Source organism: Pongo pygmaeus, chromosome 13, assembly GCF_028885625.2.
Source record: "Pongo pygmaeus isolate AG05252 chromosome 13, NHGRI_mPonPyg2-v2.0_pri, whole genome shotgun sequence".
Taxonomy (NCBI): domain Eukaryota; kingdom Metazoa; phylum Chordata; class Mammalia; order Primates; family Hominidae; genus Pongo; species Pongo pygmaeus.
Genome location: NC_072386.2, coordinates 38781580 through 38804589, shown reverse-complemented (window position 1 = coordinate 38804589; position 23010 = coordinate 38781580). Strand labels below are relative to the sequence as shown.

Below are 23010 nucleotides of genomic sequence, written 5' to 3'. Positions count from 1 at the left end.
CTGGGGAAATACACATAGGAAAATATTGTATTTGGCAGCATGTCTTGGCTTTTGGCAGTGCAGATAACAGTTGTTGCCTAAACTTGAACAGTGCAGAGGAAATGTGAAGGAAAACCCTTTGTAACTAGGAAAAACACATGATTCAGGCTCATGCAGAAGAGAAATCAAACTCACAATGTACACAAAAAACCTGCCTACAGAATAATTAATGTCTCAATGGTGTGCCTGTGCAACATTTTAAAATTTTAACTGTTCAAATGGATCAACCCGGTGGCATTTTGTTTCTCTCATTAAAATTATATCTTTCATAATTCTAAGAGAAATCTTAAATCTCCTTAGAAATCCTCATCAATAAGCAGAATATATGTAAAAAAGACAAGCTCAACTCAGTCCCAATATTCCTGTTTTTAGAAATTCTATATTCTCTAAATCTACAGGAGGAGAGAAGAGAATTTGGCAAAGATATCTCTCTGCATGTGGGACCTAATGCTTCAGAGCTGTGTAAAGCTCTGAAAAAAAATCAATGGAAGTCTCTTAAATGTTTTGAGAATATTGTTATTTTCTACCTTACTTAACTATATGTCTGCTTTCAGATGCCATTAGCCTTCCAACCCAAACCAAACCTCTTCACAGTTCCAAGAGTTACTTACTGGAGGAACTCTAACAACTACCAGTATGCCTCAACAGTTAGGGACTATGTAGATAATATTAATGCTTCTGCTCCTCAGCTTAATAATGATAGCACAGTTTGAACATCAGAATTGTGCTGAATCTATGTAGTCCCAGAGCTGATGATTGCAGAAGCAAAGGAGAGTCTTTTGTTTACCTTGATCTTTTATGAGCTTCTTCTATTTAAAAAAAAATACCTAGAAGTTAAGTAATAAAGTATTACATTGAAAATAAAAAGTATCTGCAGGTGCAAACCATTAGTGTTAACTGAGTATACCACTTTAGTCTTGAGATGGATACTTAATGGGTTTAATGAAAATAAATTTTATATATACATATCTTGAAACTATGGGAGAAGGACAGAAGTACATCCTACATCTTCTGAGTAGGCTGCAGACGGCACACATATCCTTGTGGACAGCTCTCAAAACTGTAATGGCTTACATTTGTGTAGAGCTTCACGGTTTGCGGAGCCCTTTTGCCAATGTTGAATCCTTCTCTCTTACTTATCAGGTTTCAGGCAATAGATGGCTTTTGGTCCTCTGGACCTTAGCCTCTCAGGACCTGATTATACCAATAGACATGGGGAGTGGGTTGGTCAACCAGTCACTGAGGAGGCTTAGCGATGTGCATGTCTGCCCTGATGACTCCCCTTGCTTCTGTAGGTGGGAGGCCACCCCATGGACCGCGTGCTCCTCCTCGTGTGGGGGGGGCATCCAGAGCCGGGCAGTTTCCTGTGTGGAGGAGGACATCCAGGGGCATGTCACTTCAGTGGAAGAGTGGAAATGCATGTACACCCCTAAGATGCCCATCGCGCAGCCCTGCAACATTTTTGACTGCCCTAAATGGCTGGCACAGGAGTGGTCTCCGGTAACTGTGCCTTCTTTCTTTGTTCATTAGGAGAGTAAGTCCACTCTTCCCTCTCATCATCATGGCCCCACCGGGTACCCTGAGCAGCTCCACACTCTTCTTGAGGTGTCTAGAAGCCTACCAGCTTAGCTCCTGGAGTAGGAATGCCCCAAATCCAGCATGACCAAAAGTAAATGATGTTTTTTTAAAATGTCTTTCTTCAAGTTTCTTCAAGAAGCCTCTGTTGTTCCCCAGATAATGTTCCCTCAAATGGCACGGGGAAGCAACTGCCTTTCAAGGGTAATTGAGGCTGAATGACTGATCCCGAATCTGTAAAAGCTGCTTTGATGATAGAGCTCAGTAGACCAGAAGTTTGATTTCATTTTGTATGTATTATGCTTTGTATCCGAAAGGGTCTAAGTGCATTAATATTAAAACTATGTATATTAGTCATTGGAGAAGGGGGGAAGAGGAAACGAAAATAGCACAAAAATTAAAATTGGAACGAAGTAAGATAATTAAAATAAAAAACTTATAGATGTTAGGAAACCTGCTGTAATTGAACATAAAATGTCATTCAGGGTTTCCTGACTGCTAATGCAGAAAGGAAAATGGTAAAGGAAACAGACAGATGAAATAAGCCATTGTGCCCTCAGCCTCAGAAATGACAAAAGACTCTTCACTGAGCCCTGTGGCTTCATGGCAGCAGATCAGAGCTGTGACATTTTCTACATCTATACATGCTACCAGACATGGGGAACCATTAGAGGTGCAATCTACGTTGGGCATCTGGTCATTCAGTCTGTTCTTTTAAATGTTATTTTTGCCTTTCAGTGTAATCAATTGGATTGACAATGCTGCAATATAATTTAGCTATAATCGTAGTTTAAATTTTTTGATATCCATGTAGGGGTGTTTCCCATATTTTTGGAAGTAGCAGTCATTAGCAAAGTAACTAAATAAAATACGGTGCTGGTAATCAAAATTAAGCACACTCTACAGTCTCTTTTCTCCTTTCTTCTTTTTGGTGCTTGGTTTGAGACTTTGCACACAGTGGTACTTAAAGATTGCTGACTGATTAATCCAAAGCTATGGAATTGAAAGTGATTTAATTTTCAGCGAGCTTCACCTCAAATAGCCAAATAGAACAAAGATCCCTTGACTGGTAAGAAGTGGTATAAATTTACCAGGAGTCCTCGTGTGGGAAAAAAAAAAAAAGAAAACTTAGATTAAAAGTTTTAGATGGGAAGTGAAGAAAAGTAAACAAGGCTTTGCCTACGAGTCTCCTCTCTCTTGCAATCTCTTTCCAGTGCACAGTGACATGTGGCCAGGGCCTCAGATACCGTGTGGTCCTCTGCATCGACCATCGAGGAATGCACACAGGAGGCTGTAGCCCAAAAACAAAGCCCCACATAAAAGAGGAATGCATCGTACCCACTCCCTGCTATAAACCCAAAGGTAACTTGACAGGTGCTCTGTTACCAGCCTGTTAATTGTGTATAGTCAGGTGTGTTTTAAACTCCTTGGAATATTTTTAAGTATCCCAAATGTTCTTAGTAAGAATTCTTTATAACTTAAACTCTACTAAAGGAATTTGATTATTTTAAAGAATCTTTCAAATGATTTTGATTGCAAAATTTCATTAACCACTACATGTAGAAATATATTTATATAATTATCTCCCAAGTCATAAAGTTGTTTGAGGACTATTGCTGAAGAATACAGATGTATCTGCTTAAAGAGAGACCAGATATTCTAGAAATATATGTTTGATTTACTATCCACATTTCTTGCCTTTAAAAACAAGGGAGTGAACCCAAGTATGTCTATTTTGCTAAGGCTGAAGTACACTGGGAAGTCTCATACTTCAAACTGATGAAACAGAAGACTGTCGCTTTTTACATTGAAAATTAAAACATTAATATGAGACTGAATTCCAGAACCATAATTTAAAATATATCAGAATTTAATAGATATTGCAATAATTTATAAAAAAGAAATTTTAGGAAAGTGTACAACTAAGCATTTAGTGAGCCAGACTTATAATTACACTGGATATCTCAGATTAGCAAGAATATGAATTTGATTTCTGTACAAGTATTGTTACTTGTCTGCGTCAATGGAAAAGAAAAATTCAAAGTCACAAACCATTCAGAAGAAAATAACTCTTTAAACCCCCTTTAATTTTTAATATTAAATATGGCTCCCATTTCTTTATTTTTTTAAGCCATTAAATTTCTCTGAAAAATCAGTCACAGTGTAGCTCTTTATTATACTACAGGTGGCCCTAATTGCAACTGAATGGCATCATAAAATCTAAATTAATGATATAAAAGGAAACCAAAAGAAAACAGAAATCCTGATTAATTTTAATAAATGCACCTCTCTCGAAGCCTTGGTTTCCTCCTCTGTAAAATGGATGTAATAATAGTATCTAAATCAGAGATCATGTGTAGGTTAAATGAGATATAACATAAACAGGGTGGTTAACCTAGTGCCTGCAATGTAGTAACTTCTGCATACAGTAAGTTACTTTTAACTCCTATCATCAGCGCCCTCAGCTATGGGAGGAGGTTGCCACAGGTGCGTCTGACAGGATTTAGTTCAAAACAACAATAAAGTATTACAAGCTTACTATTAGTGCCAAACTGAATGCTTCCTTATTGAAAGACAGAGAGCTAACTACGCCACCAGAGACAGCTTCATTTACTGAGTCTTCCTTATTGAAAGACAGAGAGCTAACTACGCCACCAGAGACAGCTTCATTTACTGAGTCTTTTTTTTTTTTTTTTTTTTTGCGACGGAGTCTCGCTCTGCTGCCCAGGCCGGAGTTCAGTGGTGTGATATCGGCTCACTGCAACCTCTGCCTCCCAGGCTGAGGCGATTCTCCTACTTCAGCCTCTGGAGTAACTGGGATTACAGGTACATGCTGCCATGCCCAGCTAATTTTTTGTGTTTTTTCTTTGGTAGAGACGGGGTTTCACCATGTTGCCCAGGCTGGTCTTGAACTCCTGAGCTCAGGTAATCCACCTGCCTCGGCCTCCCAAAGTGCTAGGATTACAGGCGTGAGCCTCCACGCCCAGCCGACTGAGTCATTTACTGGGATAGTTGGAGTAGTTGTAAAATGATGTATGTATAGGTACGGTGTTGCTGTGTTTAAAATGTTAGCAAATCCTTTTGGCTTTGGCAGTTTTACATTTCTCACTTGCTTTGTTTTTTGACTATAAATAATTGCTGTGCATAGAGAACAAGAAGTGATGCCCCAACTTAAAATAGTCAATTGTTTATTAGCTTTATCTTTACCAAGCCACTTCAGAGAAAGAAAAGGAGTTTGCAGTTAACTATCAAGAATCAAATCTGGATTTTCACAACTAAGGAGTGAGCCTGGCTCTCTAAACATCATTAAAATACCATATAATTCTATGGTGCATATATATATAGACATATTTCTTTCATCTTTCCAATTGTATGTTATAAAATGGTGATAGAGCATCATTGGCTCATACTATAAAGGCAAATATCCCCATAAATGACCCTAATAAATATGCTAGAATGGGAATCTTGGCAGTTACTTCTGTAAGAGCAGTTATAACATCCCTCTTCATTTTTCTCCTCCACAATTTTTTTCCCAGGAAGTAACTAGGAAGCTTGTTTTAAATTGTTTGGCCAAAGCTAGGTAAATAGGTGAAATAAGTCAAATTATGTGTTATGAACCCTTATTTGCACATATTCCAATTGTTGGTGAGCCTTGGGGTAGTACTGAATGAGTCAGATATCTAAATCAATGTTTTGTGAATTTCAGAGTGAAAGAATTTGTTTTTGGCAATGTGACATAGATCACACTTAGCTAAAAGTCAAAAAAAAAAGTTAGAATTTATGAAAGTATCACAATATAATTGATTGTACTTTGTTTTCCAAGGTAAATGCTGCTCTATCTTTTCAAGAGGAAATGGTAAAAAGATACTTCGATGATTCTTTATATGCATATTGAGCTAGTGCTCCTACACTTACAACTTTCATAATAAAAGGACTTTCCTTTGCTATTGATCATAATAAAGAGAAAGCTTGTACACAAACTAGTATTATTAAACATTTTAAAATTCGATTTTATTTTTCTAGATATAACCATCATCAGAGGCAGGAATTTGCCCAAAAACTTATTCGTGTTTGTCAACATAGTAACTTCTTGGTGAGGAGAATAAGGAATTTTCCTAAAATCCCAGATTGGTTCTAACCTCTTCTTTTGTATGTGCATGCACTGAATTCTCAGAGAAACTTCCAGTCGAGGCCAAGTTGCCATGGTTCAAACAAGCTCAAGAGCTAGAAGAAGGAGCTGCTGTGTCAGAGGAGCCCTCGTAAGTTGTAAAAGCACAAACTGTTCTACATTTGAAACTGATTTGTTTAAAGAAAGCAGTGTCTCACTGGTTGTAGCTTTCATGGGTTCTGAACTAAGTGTAATCATCTCACCAAAGCTTTTTGGCTCTCAAATTAAAGATTGATTAGTTTCAAAAAGTGTTTGTCAAAACTGATGATTGCATTGTAAATACTTCTGTTTTGCCTAAAGTAAGAAAATGAAGGTGTAGTGCTTACCCTCTTCTCCAAAATCTGAACTCCTCTCTTCTCTGGGCAAGGGGCCAAAGGTGAGAAGGCCCAGGCTGCAGCTGATGATATAAGATAGATTTGATGGGAAAGTCTGAGCTGCTTTTCATGCTCTCCCAGTTTTGCAATACAGTCACAAAAATTAAAGAGCAAGTCAATTATACCTGAGGGCAAAGGAAGTTCATTAACTTTTCTTTTCCCTTTCTTCCTGGGATTGGTATCAGGAGTGGACCTACTTATTTGCCCCACTTGATTATGTCCCATGTCTGCTCAATTTTATCAAGGCCATGGAATCTGTAAAACCGTGAGGCCCAGATTTGCCAGCTGCTTCAGAAGAGGAAATAAAAAGGAGAGACAAAAGTATATTAAGTGGATGATTGATTTACTGATAAGTTTATGTACTGATTTCATTAGAAAACACTGATAGGCATAGCTGCTACATCACTTTTACAAACGAGGGGATACAATTGATTGAAAAATTTCATCTATGACCCAAGAAATTTCTCAGGTTGAAAAATTTTCTAAATTAATTCATTTAATGTAAGTTCTAAGCTCTGTGCTATTCACTGGCACTTAAGATATGTCATCCACCCTCCAAGAGTTAATAGTAGAGCATGTAGGATATAAAATGATTTCCAAATTTTACTGGAGATATAAATTAACATTGCAACCTATTTAAATGCAATTTAGAATTTTCTCAGATTCATTCTGTTTGAATCTAAATCTGATGTGGTTTGCCAGAACACAACTGTGTTCCTGAGTGTGCAAGAAACCCAAAATATAGATTTGTCCAATAACCAAAGGTCACTTGTAAAGAAATTATATTCTGTCATTTGATTTCACATACACCAAAAGGATGCACACATTAGAAAACACTTCTTTTCCCTATTTTTTTTTTTTTTTTTTTTTTTTTTTGAGATAGGGTCTCACTCTGTCACCCGGGTATGGGTGCAGTGGTACAGTCATAACTCACTGCAGCTTCCACCTGCCAGGCTCTATGAATTCTCCCACCTCAGCCTACCAAGTAGCTGGGACTACAGGTGCAGGCCACCACACCAGGCTATGTTTTTAATTTTTTTGTAGAGACTGGGGTTCTCCGTGTTTCCCAGGATGGTCTCAAACTCCTGACCTCAAGCAATCCGCCTGCCTCAGCCTCCCAAAGTACTGGGATTGCAGGCGTGAGCCGCCGCGCGTGGCCCAGGAAACACATATTTTTACTTAGAAGGATAATTAAGCAAACATAAATTATTTCTGTACTGTAAAGTTACTACAGCAAACTTTTTGACTTCTTTGAGAAAAAGCAACTAACCATTGCAGAACTTTGGAGGAAAGGGAGTGATTAAAGATCACAGCGTAACCTTGGAATGAGTATATAAAGGCTTACAATTTTTTGCTTCTCCTCTGCCACTACCTGATTTGACAGGCCTTTTGTTGCGGAAGAGTAAATAAGCAGTTCTTTTTAGGGGGGCAATAATAACTTCTTAACCCAGTAAGGTCCTATTTAAGACACAGAAAGATGCTATGTAATTAGAACTGGTGACTCCTTTTATATCCTATTGGGTTAAATCTATTTGAAACCAGTTATGTTTTATTTTACCTAAATAAACTCTTCTCCCCTTGTACACTGCATTTTGTCACTTGGACTAAAGCATAATCCTATGTATACTCTTGCGTTCTGGCTGATGGTAAATAATAATACAAAATTGAAAGTAAATGGAAACATCTTACATCGATAAGCATCTTCCCATTATTAGATGCCTTTCAGATGAAAGCTATCAGTGGAGTTTAATGCATCGCAGAAGCATTACATAGACCATCGTCAACCATATTTTGTAATGAATATTTTCTACTAAAGATCCAATTAAGATGCATTATGTTTAACTTTAATCTTAATAAAATCTCTAAAGTAGTTAAACATAGTTTTAGCCATTGAAAGTATAGCCATATATTAAACTATTAAAATTTACTCTTAGTGTCATGAAATTGCCATCTTGGCATGATTAATCTGAATTGGAGTAGATTGTAATTGGAGTGCTGGTGCAGGGTGAAGGAAATGTATACTATTGTTCTCAGAATAATAATTACTTTTATACCAAAATAAAATAAATGACAGCTGTAGAATAATGTAATGAAAGGTATATGGTTTCTACATTTTCATACACTTTACGTGTTTAGTGCACTGCACCCTAAGAAACGTCTTAAGTGTCACTTTTTTTTATCTACATTGATTTTGAATTTAAAAAACATAATGTTGCATGGCCTTAATTCCATCTTTTCTTAAACCACATAGACCATTTCTAAATGTATGTAACAACCTATAATTACTCTCTGAAGCATAACGAAAAAATGATCAACTGTCAGCGAGTCATTCCTTCCCCCCACCAAAGAGACTCACACTGCTTAAATTAAATGGTAATGTTTAGAAGCTGTGGCTGTCACTTCTGAACTGCTACAGTGAGGCAAGAACAGTGGTCCACAACTATTATCTCTTGCTTTGGCTCCAGCTAACATTGGAGAGTTCTGTAGTGAAGCAGTAAATATCATTTATTTCCCTATATGGAAAGTGAAAATATTATCACCAGCCTATCTCATTATGTAATACAGAAAAATCACCAGATGAATGTCTTCAGCTTATGAAGATATGCTTGTTCAATGTTAGATACTTTTAGTAAACCCAAAATGTAAGGAAAAGATTGGTTAGCACTCAGGCCAAACATATGTTGGGAAGTAACCGCTTTAAGGTGTTTAGAAGAAAACAATGATAAAAGACTAAAAACTGAATTGCCAAGAAATAACTAACACATTGTAGACCAGAAGAATGTACCAACAGCCAACATGGTGGTTGCACTAAACACCATGCACAGGATACAAATCCAGATATCAGTTTCATAGAACCACTGAAAAAAATATGGAGATTGGCTCACATGGTGGTAATATGTAGATAGATTCATCATATAAAGCTGAATCTTCAACTCAAAAATACTTCTACATGTTGATTTTTTTCCCTCAACAACAGATTGGTTTTTATGACACATCTGATTCATGTGGTAGAAAGGTAGGAATATTGTGATGAATACATATATGTGTATATATATATGTTTTGAAACGTAGTCTCACTCTTGTCGCCCAGGCCGGAATGCAATGGCGTGATCTCGGCTCACTGCAATCTCCACCTCCTGGGTTCAAGCTATTCTCATGCCTCAGCCTCCTGCATAGCTGGGATTACAGATGCCCGCCACCATGCCCAGCTAATTTTTGTATTTTTCGTAAATAAGAGACAGGGTTTCACCATGTTGGCCAGGCTGTTTTGAACTGCTGACCTCAGGTGATCCACCCCCCTCAGCCTCCCAAAGTGCTGGGATTACAGGCATGAGCCACCACACCCAGCCGAATATATTTTCTAGGTATGTACAACATGAGGAATTTAAGACCACCCTGGGCAACATAGCAAGACCTCGTCTCTACTAAAACTCAGAAAATGTAGCCAGGCATGGTGGTGTGTGCCTATATTCGCAGCTACTCAGGAGTCTGCAGCTGGAGGGTTGCTTGAGCCTGGGAGGCGGAGGCTGCAGTGAGCTGAGATCATGCCACCAAACTCCAGCCTGGGTAACAGAGCATCTCAAAAAAAAAAAAAAAAAATATATATATATATATATATATATATATATATATATATATATGTATGACTGTGACTAAGAATGCCTAATCTCCTGGGAATGCAGCCCAGCCAGTCTCAGCCTCATTTTACCCAGTGCCTATTTGAGATGGAGTTACCCTGGTTCAAATGCCTCTGACTGTTGAGGTAGACTTCTACAATTACTAAGACTCTGGGAGAGTTCCATTTTTCCGAGGGTAATAGCAGTGCTATGCTAGTACTAGAAAAGGGGGGATGGGAAAAATACTGATAAAATTATCTTCTGTTAAAGTTCAAACTATGTTATTTCGAATTTCCCTCCAGCTGTTGAGAGTGTTGTTAGATTTAGGATACAGCATTTAAATGCCAGATTGAGCCCATCTGGTTGCTTTCATGGAAAAATATATAGGAATAGCTTTCTAGGTCTTTTTGGAAACTCTCAAAAGTGTACGTTTATTTGGTGGGGAATTGGAACTACAAAGTGGTGGTACAATTATATTTGTTAATCAGGTGGAAGCTAAAAAAATTACTGACAGGTTTCCCATCTCTTATTTTTATACCGTAATTTTAGTCTTGGTTGAGATGTATGCATAAACATCACTATCACCTGACATGTATCACCCAGGCAAGTACATAGTGTGACCCTTCTGACAGCTTAATTTCTTGAGGAAAAATGATACAATGATGATCCCTAGGACATTTAAAGAAATATTGTTGGATAGGAAGTCATTCAGCTTACCTTAAAAAGCCTGTTCTGACTTGGAACAGGAAGGAAATTGTTCATTTCCTTAACTCCTTCAGGCTACTAACAGGCCACCTAATGCCCTAGAAGGTGTAATTTGCTAAGGGACTCATGTTTTAAAAAAAAGGAAAAAGAAAAAAAGGTATAGTCTGGATGCTTTAGGTGCTCTTCCTGATCTCTAAAACAAGGCATCCCAGGTAGAGAAAGTGAGGACCAGTGGGGCACTTAGGGAAGCCAGGTTCTTCCACATATATTTCAGTTGCCAGTAGTTCTTCAATGGCTCAGAAGAAGCAATGGGATATGCCAGTTGCTTTGGACACAGTGTGGCCAAGTTAGCAATTTTATCCAGATATTCCCTTGTTAAATAGCTGGCATTCAGCAGGTGGAGAGCCTTAATGATGCCATTTTTTCAAAGGTAGGATTGGGTAGTCCTTGTGCCTTGATCTTGCATTTTAAAAGATCTTGAGTTATCTTATTAGATTTTCAGTCAATGGCTTTGCATGGTTAGGAGACTATATTTGTGCTTCAACAAAATAGTCAGGGCTTACATGTATTGCCATAAATAATCTTATTGTGAGCCATTACAAAAAAGAAGACGAAGAGGAAGAAAAGTAAGTAAGCAGAAGGCAGCAGTAATATCTGGATGCCAGATGGCATCAGCTTAGCAATGGGGTTTATTCAATAAAAAGCAAAGGGAAATTCCTGTCATGCATCTATGTGAACAGAACCCACAAGGAATTAGATGCATATAGAAAAACTAATAAGAGTCACCATGGTGATTCTGTAGTCATTAAATGCCTTGTTTACCTTGTTGAAAATAGTATTTAAAGATATAATATTTAAGCATATGTTTTCATTAGTCCATATTTATACCCAATAAGTAGTCTAAGAATGTAGATGGCTTAACTCAGTGGTTAAGAATGTGAATTTATATTTTTTAAGTGGCTAGAAATGTTAATTGTGTGACATGTGTTTTTATATGCCTCCTCAAAATGTAGTGAACCAAACATCATTTATGGGTCCATATAGTGTTACTATTTATATTCTAAATATAAGGTACCTGAATTATATTCTCTTCATGAATCTCAGGCCACAGAAAAGTAACGATGAATATCTTGTTTATGTGTAGAAACAGGTGAGATGATTCATGATTCTTAAGAAATCTAAGATCAGGAAATTTAAACACTGCTTGCAGATTATTCAATCAATAAAAAGAATGTTCAAGTAGCAAAGAGTTGAGCATTAGAATTATAAGATTAAAGAGCACTTAATTTTGAAAAATGGCATATGGTAGAGCTAAAGCTTCACACTGGCCAGACAGTATCAACCCCTCCCCTACAATAGTCTTGACTTCTCTCACTTCCAACACCTTCCTTTCTGGCCTCTTCCCTATTCTCTGCAGCAGCAAAGTGCTTAATATAATTTCTTGGGCTAATTCCATATTCTAGATGACTTTAGAGAGCCACTAGACTTGCTAAATTGTTCACACCCCCTAATGATGGAAGCTAAACTCACCTATAAATCCCTTGCCCTATGCCATGCTATGTACCAGGTGCAGGTATTGCAAAAATAACCATAGTCTTTGCCTTCAAGAAACCGTTAGTGCATTCTTATCACAAGAGCAATAGGATTGTGACCAAAGTGTTGAGTACCGGTTGTCTATCCACAGACTGAAGAAATGAGCTAGCTGTCTTTAAGAAATGCAATTTGATGTTTGGGTATCATATCATGAGAGGGTTACTGATTTAAAAAGGAGTTCAGGAGACTTATTTATTGAATTCCCAAATTGTCTACTAGCATATATCAGAATTGCATCTACCTCTAAGATAAAATATCAGATAGTTAAGCTACTACATGGTAATGCATAAATATAAGAAATAAATGATAAAAGAATACAATATATACATTGAAAGGGTTTGAGGGAGATGTTGATATGAACCGAAGTTTGACAGATTATGATCAAACTGATTTGAGTCTGGCTTTGATTCCAGAACTAGTACTTGGGGAAAGATATATGATCTTTTTACATAGCAAGTGATCAGATATTTTGTATCATTATGTGTACTTCAGTTATTCCTACCTATATGTTAAAAACAGGCTATAGAAACCGCAGATAATTTCCTAAAATTGATTTTTTTCAGATGCATTAAGCTGCCAACTGGGTGAGTTGGTGAGGGGTGAGTCTCTGTATTTGTATGCCCTGACAAAGATACAATCCTGCTGGAATTAGAGTAAAAATCAAGTTAATTTTTTATCATACCTCCATGCAGGACAGCTCTGCACAGTCACTAAAAGTGTGGGCCCCAGGGACAGAGAGCTTGTGTTTCAATCTTGACCTTGGGAAAGTCATTTAACCCCATATGCCTCCATTTATCACCTGTGAAGTGAGGTAGTCGCTACCTCATAGGGTTCTTCTGAGGTTTAAGTCAATCTGTGTAAAGTACCTGGTATGCAGGAAGTGCTACGTATATAAATTTTTGTTGTGATTAGGCCTTTTCTAGCATTATTCATTTTCCTAGAGAATCTTTAAGGGAGTTAAGATGTCTAATAACCACTTATTACAAATGGAGAAATTGAGGCAGCTGTTCTGTCTGCCTCATACATCTTGTATCTAATGGCATTTGAGAGAGAACAACAATATTTAAGTCAAAACTCAGCTAGTGGGTTCCCAGCTCACACCACCTTACCGCCTTTCTTCGTCTACACTTCTGAGGGTCTTTGAAGACTCACTTATAAGCACCATACTTTTAATTTAGCCCAGAGTTTATTTTTAAGGGACAAATCTTTATTTAAATAAAAAGAGATTTATGAGGAATTACAAAAATGAGTAAGAAAAGTTCAGAAGCTGCCTGGGTGAAAAAGCAACCTCTCTCTACTCTGAGTTAAATATACTTGATCCCCATGCACAGAAAAAGCAGAATCAATAATAAACTCAAGAGAGCAGATAGAGCCATTTTTTTGTAGTCATTCCTTGATTGCAAACCAAGAAGTTCTAAATTTATCAGCCCCTCCCTCTGTCACCACAGTTGCTCGTTCTGTAGCTACTTTCAGAAAGCTAAATCTGAACTGTTGCTTAGCACAGCCCTAGAGAGTGACAAAGACAAATTAATGGGATCCTTGTGTGCCAAAATAAAGTATGCACCCTGTCACCACCAATATATGTTAAGTCCATTAAGGTCATTTTTAATGAACTGAACTTTTCATTGGAAAGCTTTGCCAAACGTGTTGAATTAAGAGAAAGAAACATTCACAAAATTACAAGATAAACTAATTTCATTCCATGTAAAGAAGAAATGGTACAGAAAAGTATTGAGTTTCCAATATTTTAAGTCTTTATCAAAGTCAGGGAAAATGTTATACATTTAAACTACATTCCAATATTAAGCCGAGAACTACAAATGCAGCGATAGCATTGTAAGCTGTGATGGCATCTGAGTCCCTGGGATGTGGCCTTTTAAGTAGACTATTTGCAAGGAAAAGCAAATTTTCAAATCATTTTCTGTTCATTTAGATCAGAAAAGCAAAGAGAAAGAAAGATGGTCTGAAACAAGTGTCATATCCTCACTTTTCATTTCTGAAAGGAATAATTTGGCTTTATTTGTATCTGCTACGTGTAGTGAGTAGTCTTTCTTCCTTTTTTCCCAAAATTTTATGGATGTTGAGTTTTAAAAAGTAGATAAAAAAGATAAAATCTCTCCTTTGGGTTTCTCTAACCTAGGAACAGTTCCAAAATGTTCCAGCGCTTCACTGCTGAGTAGCTGATGATATGATAAGTCAGTGTTTGACCAGAGTCCTGTAAAAATTATTGAAGTCAGCATCTGTCTCAAAGCTGCCCCTTAATTTTTTATTCTTCAAAATGACATTTTATTGATATTTCAATGAAGTGTGATAGACACAGAATTTCAACTTACCTCGAGCTACATGACTATCTAACAACCCATCAAGATGAAATTCAGCTAGCATATACTGCATAAGTATAGCTATAAGAAATACAAATGAATAAGCCCACTGTAGCTGCTCAGTTTGGGTATAGTAACTCTAACCTTTTCCTGCTGTAGGAGTTTTCTTATGGTTTCTATAGCCATATGAAACTCTTACAGTAGGAAGAGGTTTGTATTTCCTCATGCCAATGCCTAGAACAGAAAAATATGACTTAGTTTCTTAGAGGCTTTTGGCTGTTGCCTCTTTATCTAGCCTGGTTTCAGTCTTTGGCCCTAAGAATAAGCACAGTACCAAGTCAATCATAACATTAACTCTTATCCTTCTGTTTATCAATCCATTTATTTCTTTAAAAAATTATTTATTGAGCTCCTATTATGTGAAGTTCTACCTTCATAGAGATTTGGTCAAGTGAGGGGGACAATTATTACATAAATATTTGTATTGTGATTATCAAAGACTAGTAGCTGTTCTAAGAAAATGGAAAGATGCTCAAAGATGTTAATAGGGGACTTATTAAGTCTGAGCGTCAGTGCATTAGTCTCTCCTCACATTGCTATAAAGAGCTATCTGAGACTTGGCAATTTATAAGTAAAAGAGGTTTCATTGACTCACAGTTCCACAGGCTGTGCAGGAAGCATAGCTGGGGAGGTCTCAGGAAACTTATAATCGTGGCAGAAGGAGAAGGGGAAGCAGGCACATCTTACATGGCTAGACAAGGAGAAAGAGGGCAAAGGAGGAAGTTCTACACAATTTTAAACAACCAGATCTTGTGAGAACTCACCATCACGAGAACAGCAATGGGGAAATCTGTCCCCATGATGCAGTCACCTTCCCCAGCCCCCTCCTCCAACATTGGGGATTATAATTTGACAGGAGATTTGGGCAAGGACACAAATCTAAACCATATCATCCTGCCCCGGCCCCTGCTAAATCTCATGTCCTTCTCATATTGCAAAATACAATCATCCCTTCTCAACAATCTCCCAATTCTTAACTCACTTCAGCATTAACTCAAAAGTCCACAGTCCAAAGTCTCATCTGAGATGAGGCAAATCCCTTCTTCCTATGAGCCTGTAAAAGAAAAAACAAGTTAGTTACTTCCAGGATACAATGGAGATACAGGTATTGGGTAAATATACCCATTCCAAAAGGGAGAAATTAGCCCAAACAAAGGGGCTACAGACCCCATGCAAGTCAGAAACCCAGCACGGCAGTCATTAAATCTTAAAGCTCCAAAATGATCCCCTTTGACTCCATGTGTCACATCCAGGCCACACTGATGCAAGGGGTGGACTCCAAAGGCCTTGGGTATCTCCACCCCTGTGAAATTAAGTGCCTGCAGCTTTTCTAGGTTCATGGTGCAAGCTGTCAGTGGATCTACCATTCTGGGGTCTGCAGGATGGTGGCCCTCTTCTCACAGCTCCACTAGGCAGTGCCCCAGTTGAGACTCTGTGTGGGGCCTCCAATCCCACATTTCCCCTCCATACTGTTCTAGTAGAGGTTCTCCATGAGGTCTCTGTTCCTGCAACAGAATTCTGCCTTGATTTCCAAGCATTTCCGTACATCCTCTGAAATCTAGGCAGAGCCTCCCAAGCTTCAACTCCTGCCCTCTGTGTACCCACAGGCTTAACACCATGTGGAAGCCTCCAAGGCTCATGGCTTGCACCTTCTGGAGCAGATGCCTGAGACATATCTGGAGCCCTTTTAGCCATGGCTGGAGCTGGAGCAGCTGGGACACAGGGAGCAGAGTCCCAAGATTGTGCAGGGCAGTGGAGCCCTGGGCCTGGCCCATAAAACCATTCTTCCCTCCTAGGCCTCCAGGCCTATGATAGGAGGGACTGCCACAGCTCTGAAATGCCTTTGAGGCATTTTCCCCATTGTCTTGGCTATTAACATTTGGGAAGGGCTGCTGTGAAGGTCTCTGAAATGCCTTCAAGGCATTTTTCCCCATTGTGTTGGCTATTAAGATTTGGCTCTTTTTTACTTATGCCAGTTTCTGTAGCTAGCTTGAATTCCTCTCCAGAAAATGGGTTTTTCTTTTCTACCACATAGGCTGCAAATTTTCTAAACTTTTATGATCTGCTTCCCTTTTAAATATAAGTTCCAGTTTCAGGTTATCTCTTTGCTCATGCATGTGATTATATGCTGTTAGAAGCATCCAGGTCACATCTGGAACACTTTGCTGCTTAGGAATTTCTTCCACAAGATACCCTAAATTATCACTCTCAAGTTCAAGGTTCAAGGTTCCACAGTGCCTGAGGTGCCTGAGACCACCTCCCCCTGGACTTCATTGTCCATATCACTAGCATTTTGATTACAACAATTTACCAAGTTTCTAAGAAATTCCAAAGTTTCCCTGATCTTCCTGCCTTCTCAAACTCTTCCAACCTCTGCCAGTTACCCAGTTCCAAAGTCATTTCCACATTTTCAGGTATCTTTATAGCAATGCCCCACTTCTTGATAGCCATTTTCTGTATTAGTCTGTTCTCACATTGCTATAAAGGACTACCAGTACTGGGTAATTTCTTTAAAAAGAGGTTTAATTGATTCATAGTTCCACAGGTGGTACAGGAGCCATGGCTGGGGAGGCCACAGGAAATTTACAATCATGATGGAAGATGAAGGGGAAGCAGGCACATCTTACATGGCCAGAGAAGGAGGAAGAGGGCAAAGGGAGAGGTGATACACACTTTTAAACAACCAGATCTCTTGAGAGCTCACTATCACGAGAACAGCAAGGGGAAAATCCACTCCCATGGTCTGGTCACCTCCCACCAGGTCCCTCCTCCAATATTGGGGATTACAATTCGACAGGAGATTTGGACATGGACACAAATCCAAACCATATCAGCCAGCAAAGCCCTCTTTGAGAAGGGACATATATACTGAGACCTGAAAGATGAGTGGGAGTTATTCCAAACAAAGAGAAGGGAGGAGGGTGATCCAGGGTGCAACCCACACATGCCAGAATCTTGAGTCAGGAAAGCATTGACCACATTGAAGGAAGTAAAGGAAGATTAGTGTGGCTGGAGAGAGTAGTAACTGGGGGAAAATGGTGGGAGATGAAGATGGAAAAATGCCATAAGATAACCAAGATAACCTTGGGAGAAAGTTTGTCTTTTTTACCGGGGGACAGTAGGAGACAATTAGAAGCTTTACATTTTAAGATTCCCCTAGCTACATCATTAAGAACAGGTCAGTAAGGAGTAACAGAGGAAGAAAATAGACCAGTGGCTATTGTGGTAGTCCAGCAGAAAGACAGTGTTATCTTCAGTGATCATGGTATGCGTGGCAGCCCATGGCAGGACAGTGAGGTGATGAAGAGCACCAACTGTGGAGCCAGCCTGCCAGGGTTCAAGTCCTGACAATACCATTTACTCAGCAGTGTGGCCTTAGAAATCATTGTATTCCAATATTATCATCTAGAAATTGAGATGAAAGTAGTACTATTAAAATATAATTTTCAAAAGGGTACAATCATAAGTCTCATGAAAATATAAAATGATCACATGTCAAAAATATTATTATTATTATTATTATTATTATTATTTTGAGATGGAGTCTCGCTTTGTCGCCAGGCTGGAGTGCAGTGGTGTGATCTCAGCTCACGGCAACCTCCACCTCCCGGGTCCAAGTAATTCTCCTGCCTCAGCCTCCCAAGTAGCTGGGATTACAGGTGTGTGCCACCACACCCAGCTAATTTTTGTATTTTTTTTTAGTAGAGACGAGGTTTCACCATGTTGGCCAGGATGGTCTTCATCTCTTGACCTCGTGATCTGCCCACCTCGGCCTCTCCAAGTGCTGGGATTACAGGCGTGAGCCACCGTGCCCGGCCAAAAATTTTATTTAACTCACAAATTATTGAGGAAGCCAATGTGATGTTAAAACTAGTTCAAATGAGAATTTGATTTAGAATAAAGTATATATTTTCTACCAGACAAACCCACTTGCAGTGCCATGAACAGAAAAATACATATATTATTGTGGACAAGAAACATCTGTGTCATCACCAGCCTTCTACAGGGAAACTTCTGTCTCTATGGAGTTGCAAAACAGACTAGCAAAGACTATCAAAGGCTCATAATTCCATAGAACAAGACCACCCCTGGAAATTTGCTAGAAAATGCCAGCAGTTCATTGAAAAGACAACTAGTAATCTCTTTTGCCTATTTCAAAATGTTTCCAACAGTACCCATCTCCCAACAATGTCATAATCAGTTGTATATGTAAAATGCATAAAGCATGTAAGTGTAATGTTCGCTTATTATTGCTATATTAAGGTGGTGGTCATGGAAATGGAGAGAAGTAAATGAGTTTATATATATTTTCAAGGGAGAATTTAGAGAATTTGGCAATCAGTTGGAAGTGAGATGTGAAGGAAATTGAGGGGTCAAGAATAACTCCTGATTTTTTACTTGAGCAATTGGGTAGCCAGTAAAATCCTTTGCTGTGGTGGAGAAGATTGGAAGATGTTTGGGTTACTGAAGGGAGAAATCAGGAGTTCCATTTTGGACATTTTGAGTTGGAGATTGAAGCTGCCTTTGAAACTTAAAAGCAAAAATGTCAAGAAGGAAAAAATAGCAATGTGCAGTAGTTAAGAGCACAAAACCTTACTAGTTGTGTAACTTATGCTTCAGTTTCCTCATCTGTCTATTAAATGGGAATAATAATAGTTTTATCTCATAATGTTCTTGTTCAGATTTAACAACTTTTGTTTATAAAGCAATTAGAATAGTGCCTGGCACATAAGAAACACTAAATAAGTTTTTGATAAATACATTAATTAAATTAATGTTTACTCTTTTCAGAGAAGAAAGTTCTAGAATAGAGATTAAATTCTTAGAAGCTTCATGTACACTGATGGTATTTGAAACTAGGAATCATTGATGAACGCATTGGAAGATAGCACAAAGCCAAGTCCTAAGGCATTGCAATATTTTAATTTTTTTTTTTTTTTTTTTTTTTTTTTTGAGACAGAGTCTTGCTCTGTCACCTAGTCTGGAGTGCAGTGGCATGATGATCTCGGCTCACTGCATCCTCCGCCTCCTGGGTTCAAGTGATTCTCCTGCCTCAGTCTCCCAAGTAGCTTGGGCTTGCAGGTGCACGCCACCATGCCTGGCTAATTTTTTGTATTTTTAGTAGAGACGGGTTTTCACCATGTTGGCCAGGCTGGTCTTGAACTCCCGACTTCAAGTGATCTGCCAGCCTCGGCCACCCAAAGTACTGGAATTACAAAAGTAAGCCACCATGCCTGGCCTGTGCCACTGCACTCAGCCAATATTTTGAATTTGAGAATAGAAGGACCTAGAAAAGGAGACTGAGAAGGAAGTAACCAGAGAAGAAAACCAAGAGAGTTTGGTGTCATGTAATTCAAGAGGAAGAAGTATTCCAAGAGGAAGCACTTGAAAGCAATGGTCAATTATTTTGAATGCCATTGGAAATGAGACAGAATGAGGATTAGATGTGTTAAGAATAGCAGACAGTAAGGCCTGTGTTCTTAGAACCTGATACCAATCTTCCTCCTGGCCTTTTTCTTACTGTTAAAGAAAAGCAGCCTCCTGATGGTCAGTGGGACCCTCCTTTAGTAAGACTCCTTATAATGTCTTGTCTAGAACCATATCAGAGAAAAGAGAAGGCAGAACTTCAAGATGACTTCAACAAAGTGCTCAAACATCAAGATCCCAGGCTTTGAAAGAGCCAGTAGTCTCTGGATGAATTGGAACTTTCAGAGAACTCAGCCCCTGCAACATCTTCCTCTAGTATAAAGGCTCTTTGAAAGGAAAATGTGCTCTTTAATGCAGTCAGCATTTTGTTTTTTAACCCAACTTCCATCACTCAGCATTTTCTGCAAGAAAGACATTCAGGCATTCTTGCAGAGAGGCCAGCTGCCTCTCAACCCAAAAGAGCATCATTATCATGAGAAAAAGTCTGTTTGTTACTTGGAAAATGCCTCTAAATATAGCTTTTCCATGTGTTTTGCTGGATTTTTTACTTTTTTTTTTTTTTTTTTTTTTTGAGAGACTGGGTCTTTCTTTGTAGCCCAGGCTAGAGTGCAATGGTACAATCAGAGCTCACTATAACGTTGAACTCCTGGGTTCAAGAGATCCTCCCACCTTAGCCTTCCTGGTCACTGGGACTACAGGTGTGTGCTACCAAACTCAGGTAACTTATTATAACTTATTATAATTATTATTGGTAAACATGAGGTCTTGCTATATTGCCCAGGCTGGTCTCAAACTCTTGGCCTCAAGTGATCTTCCTGCCTTGGCCTCTGAAAATGCTGGGATTACAAGTGTGAGCCATAGTGCCTGGCCACTTTAATATGTTTTTTAAATTCAGTTCTTCCCTCAAATTATTACTGGTTAGCAACATTAGACAGGGACACTCAATTTTTTTCTTTTCAAGTAGTTGTATTGGTGGCTGCTTCAAAATTATCATTTGTTTTATTTTAATTTCCAGGATCATTATGTTTTTGATTATTCTACTGGGGCACCTTACAGTGCTGAAGATGCCTCATAGCCTAGGCATGACACTTGAGGATTTGAGAAATCTATGAAAAGAAGTGGTGCTGTCAGATGTTGTGAGGAGTGATGTCCTAGAACCTTTGAAAAATTTTGCTTAGAGACCTCAGTATGAGTTGCATAACTAGCATGATTTATTTGCAGTTCCAGAGAATTGTAAACAACAGCAGTTGAGAAATATTTTCATAATTCCACATTCAGATCAAATATCCTTGAGTAAAGATCTTTCCTAATAAGTTAGATTCTCATTTATGTGGAATGATTTAGGCGTGGTTCTAAGTAAATGTAGAGGGATATTTTGGATAAGTATTATCTCAAAACTTTAATGCTCCAGCTATATTTTAAGATTGCCTTAATATTATAGATTTTACAAGTAATTTTAAAATTCCTAAAATTGATTCAGTTGAAGAGCTTCCCTTCCATTATAGCATTCCAAATGGTGTTTGCTTACTTATTTTAGAGGGTTTATTTAAATATTTTTTTGACATCATCGAGAGGCATTAAATAACTAAAGAGTTTTTACATGAGATCTTCTGATCTCATGTAAAAATGGGAAGTAGATAAGAGTAGAAATACAAAGAAGGTGTTTCCTTTTCTCTCTTCAAAATTTCTTTCTCATCCAGTAGTAATTTTTTCCCTATTTATCCAAAAGCCTCTTCAGATGCCAAAATGTGCAGCTTAGGTTTAGTTAACTGCACTTTATCCTAAGGTTTTTACTCCGTTAATGTCTCAAAGATTGCCCAGAATCAGGAGAAGGATCAACTTTTCAAAGTTTAAAATATATATGTAAGAATGAAGATTGGGTTAAAAAATGATGAGGCAATATGGAATTACATATTTTACCAATAAAGTATGTAAATTTTTTGGTCCTAAATAACATATTTATGGAAAAGACTTGATTCAGAGTAGAATTACTTATGAAATATTTTCTTTTTCCAATATACTATTTTCCAGATCCCTCTGTGGCCACTTGTTAATGATAAGATTTTTAAAAGGGAAAATCCATGATTCTCATGTAAATATAAAATGAACATCTGTCAAAGATTTTACCTACCTCATTAACTAATGAGGGAACCAGTAAGATGTTACAGCCAATTCAAAGGAAGTTTAAAAGAACCCTATTTACTTAGGCAAATATGAATGCCCAAATGAATTTACAAATAGATGCAAAATAGGTCTAGCTACAGGGCAACAATCAACTGCATTCCACTAGACACAGTTAATCCGTATTTCTCTGGGCAGGAATCATTTGCACTATCAATTTCCTGCCACTTAGAGGGTGGTAAAATATAATAGCCCAAAGTCAATGAAAGGCTAAGACAACCTAGGAAGAATGCACTTAACAGAGTTATCCAGTAATCAGTAATCTTTTGGGTTCTTTTTTTTTTTTTTTTTTTTTTTTTTTGAGACAGAGTCTCACTCTGTCACCCAGGCTGGAATGCAGTAGCAAGATCTCAGCTCACTGCAACCTCCACCTCCCGGGTTCAAGCAATTCTCCTGCCTCAGCCTCCTGAATAGCTGGGATCACAGGCTTACACCACCACACCTGGCCAGTTTCTGTATTTTTAGTAGAGACAGGGTTTCACCATGTTGGCCAGGTTGGTCTCAAACTCCTGACTTCAGGCGATCTGCCCACCTCAGCCTCCCAAAGTGCTGAAATTACAGGCATGAGCCACTGTGCCCGATTTTAAACTCTAATTTTTCTCACATATTATTCAGTTTATTCCCTTCTCTTTTCTCACCCTACCGTCATGCCACCACTCACATACACAAACATATACCAAATGAAACAGGTAAAGAGAAATCCACAACCTCTACTGGCTCATGGCTTGAAATGTAATAAGATTGAAAACCTATACCTAAATTGAGTATTTTTAATGAGACTTCCTGCATGTTTCAATTTGCATTTTTAAATTAGGGCATGAAACTAGTGATAGCATCAAAATAAGACACCTATAAAACTGTTTTTATTTTTAATAATCCCGATGATTTTTAAAACAAACATATATGAGAAAGGAAGAGAGAGGAAAGTAATAGGATAAAAGGAAAAGTTA

At 38.2% G+C, this 23010-nt stretch overlaps 1 protein-coding gene across 7 annotated transcripts in view; it reads left to right on the top strand.

Moving 5' to 3' along the window:
- Window positions 1-23010, top strand: part of ADAMTSL1 (ADAMTS like 1) — a 443802-nt gene that overhangs the window by 198720 nt on the left and 222072 nt on the right. For all 7 annotated transcript variants that reach the window (XM_063650521.1, XM_054500641.2, XM_063650519.1 and 4 more), the window contains 3 exons: window positions 1335-1539; window positions 2829-2976; window positions 5789-5873. In XM_063650521.1, the coding sequence (XP_063506591.1) occupies window positions 1335-1539; window positions 2829-2976; window positions 5789-5873 (438 nt within the window). The remainder of the gene's footprint in view (window positions 1-1334; window positions 1540-2828; window positions 2977-5788; window positions 5874-23010) is intronic.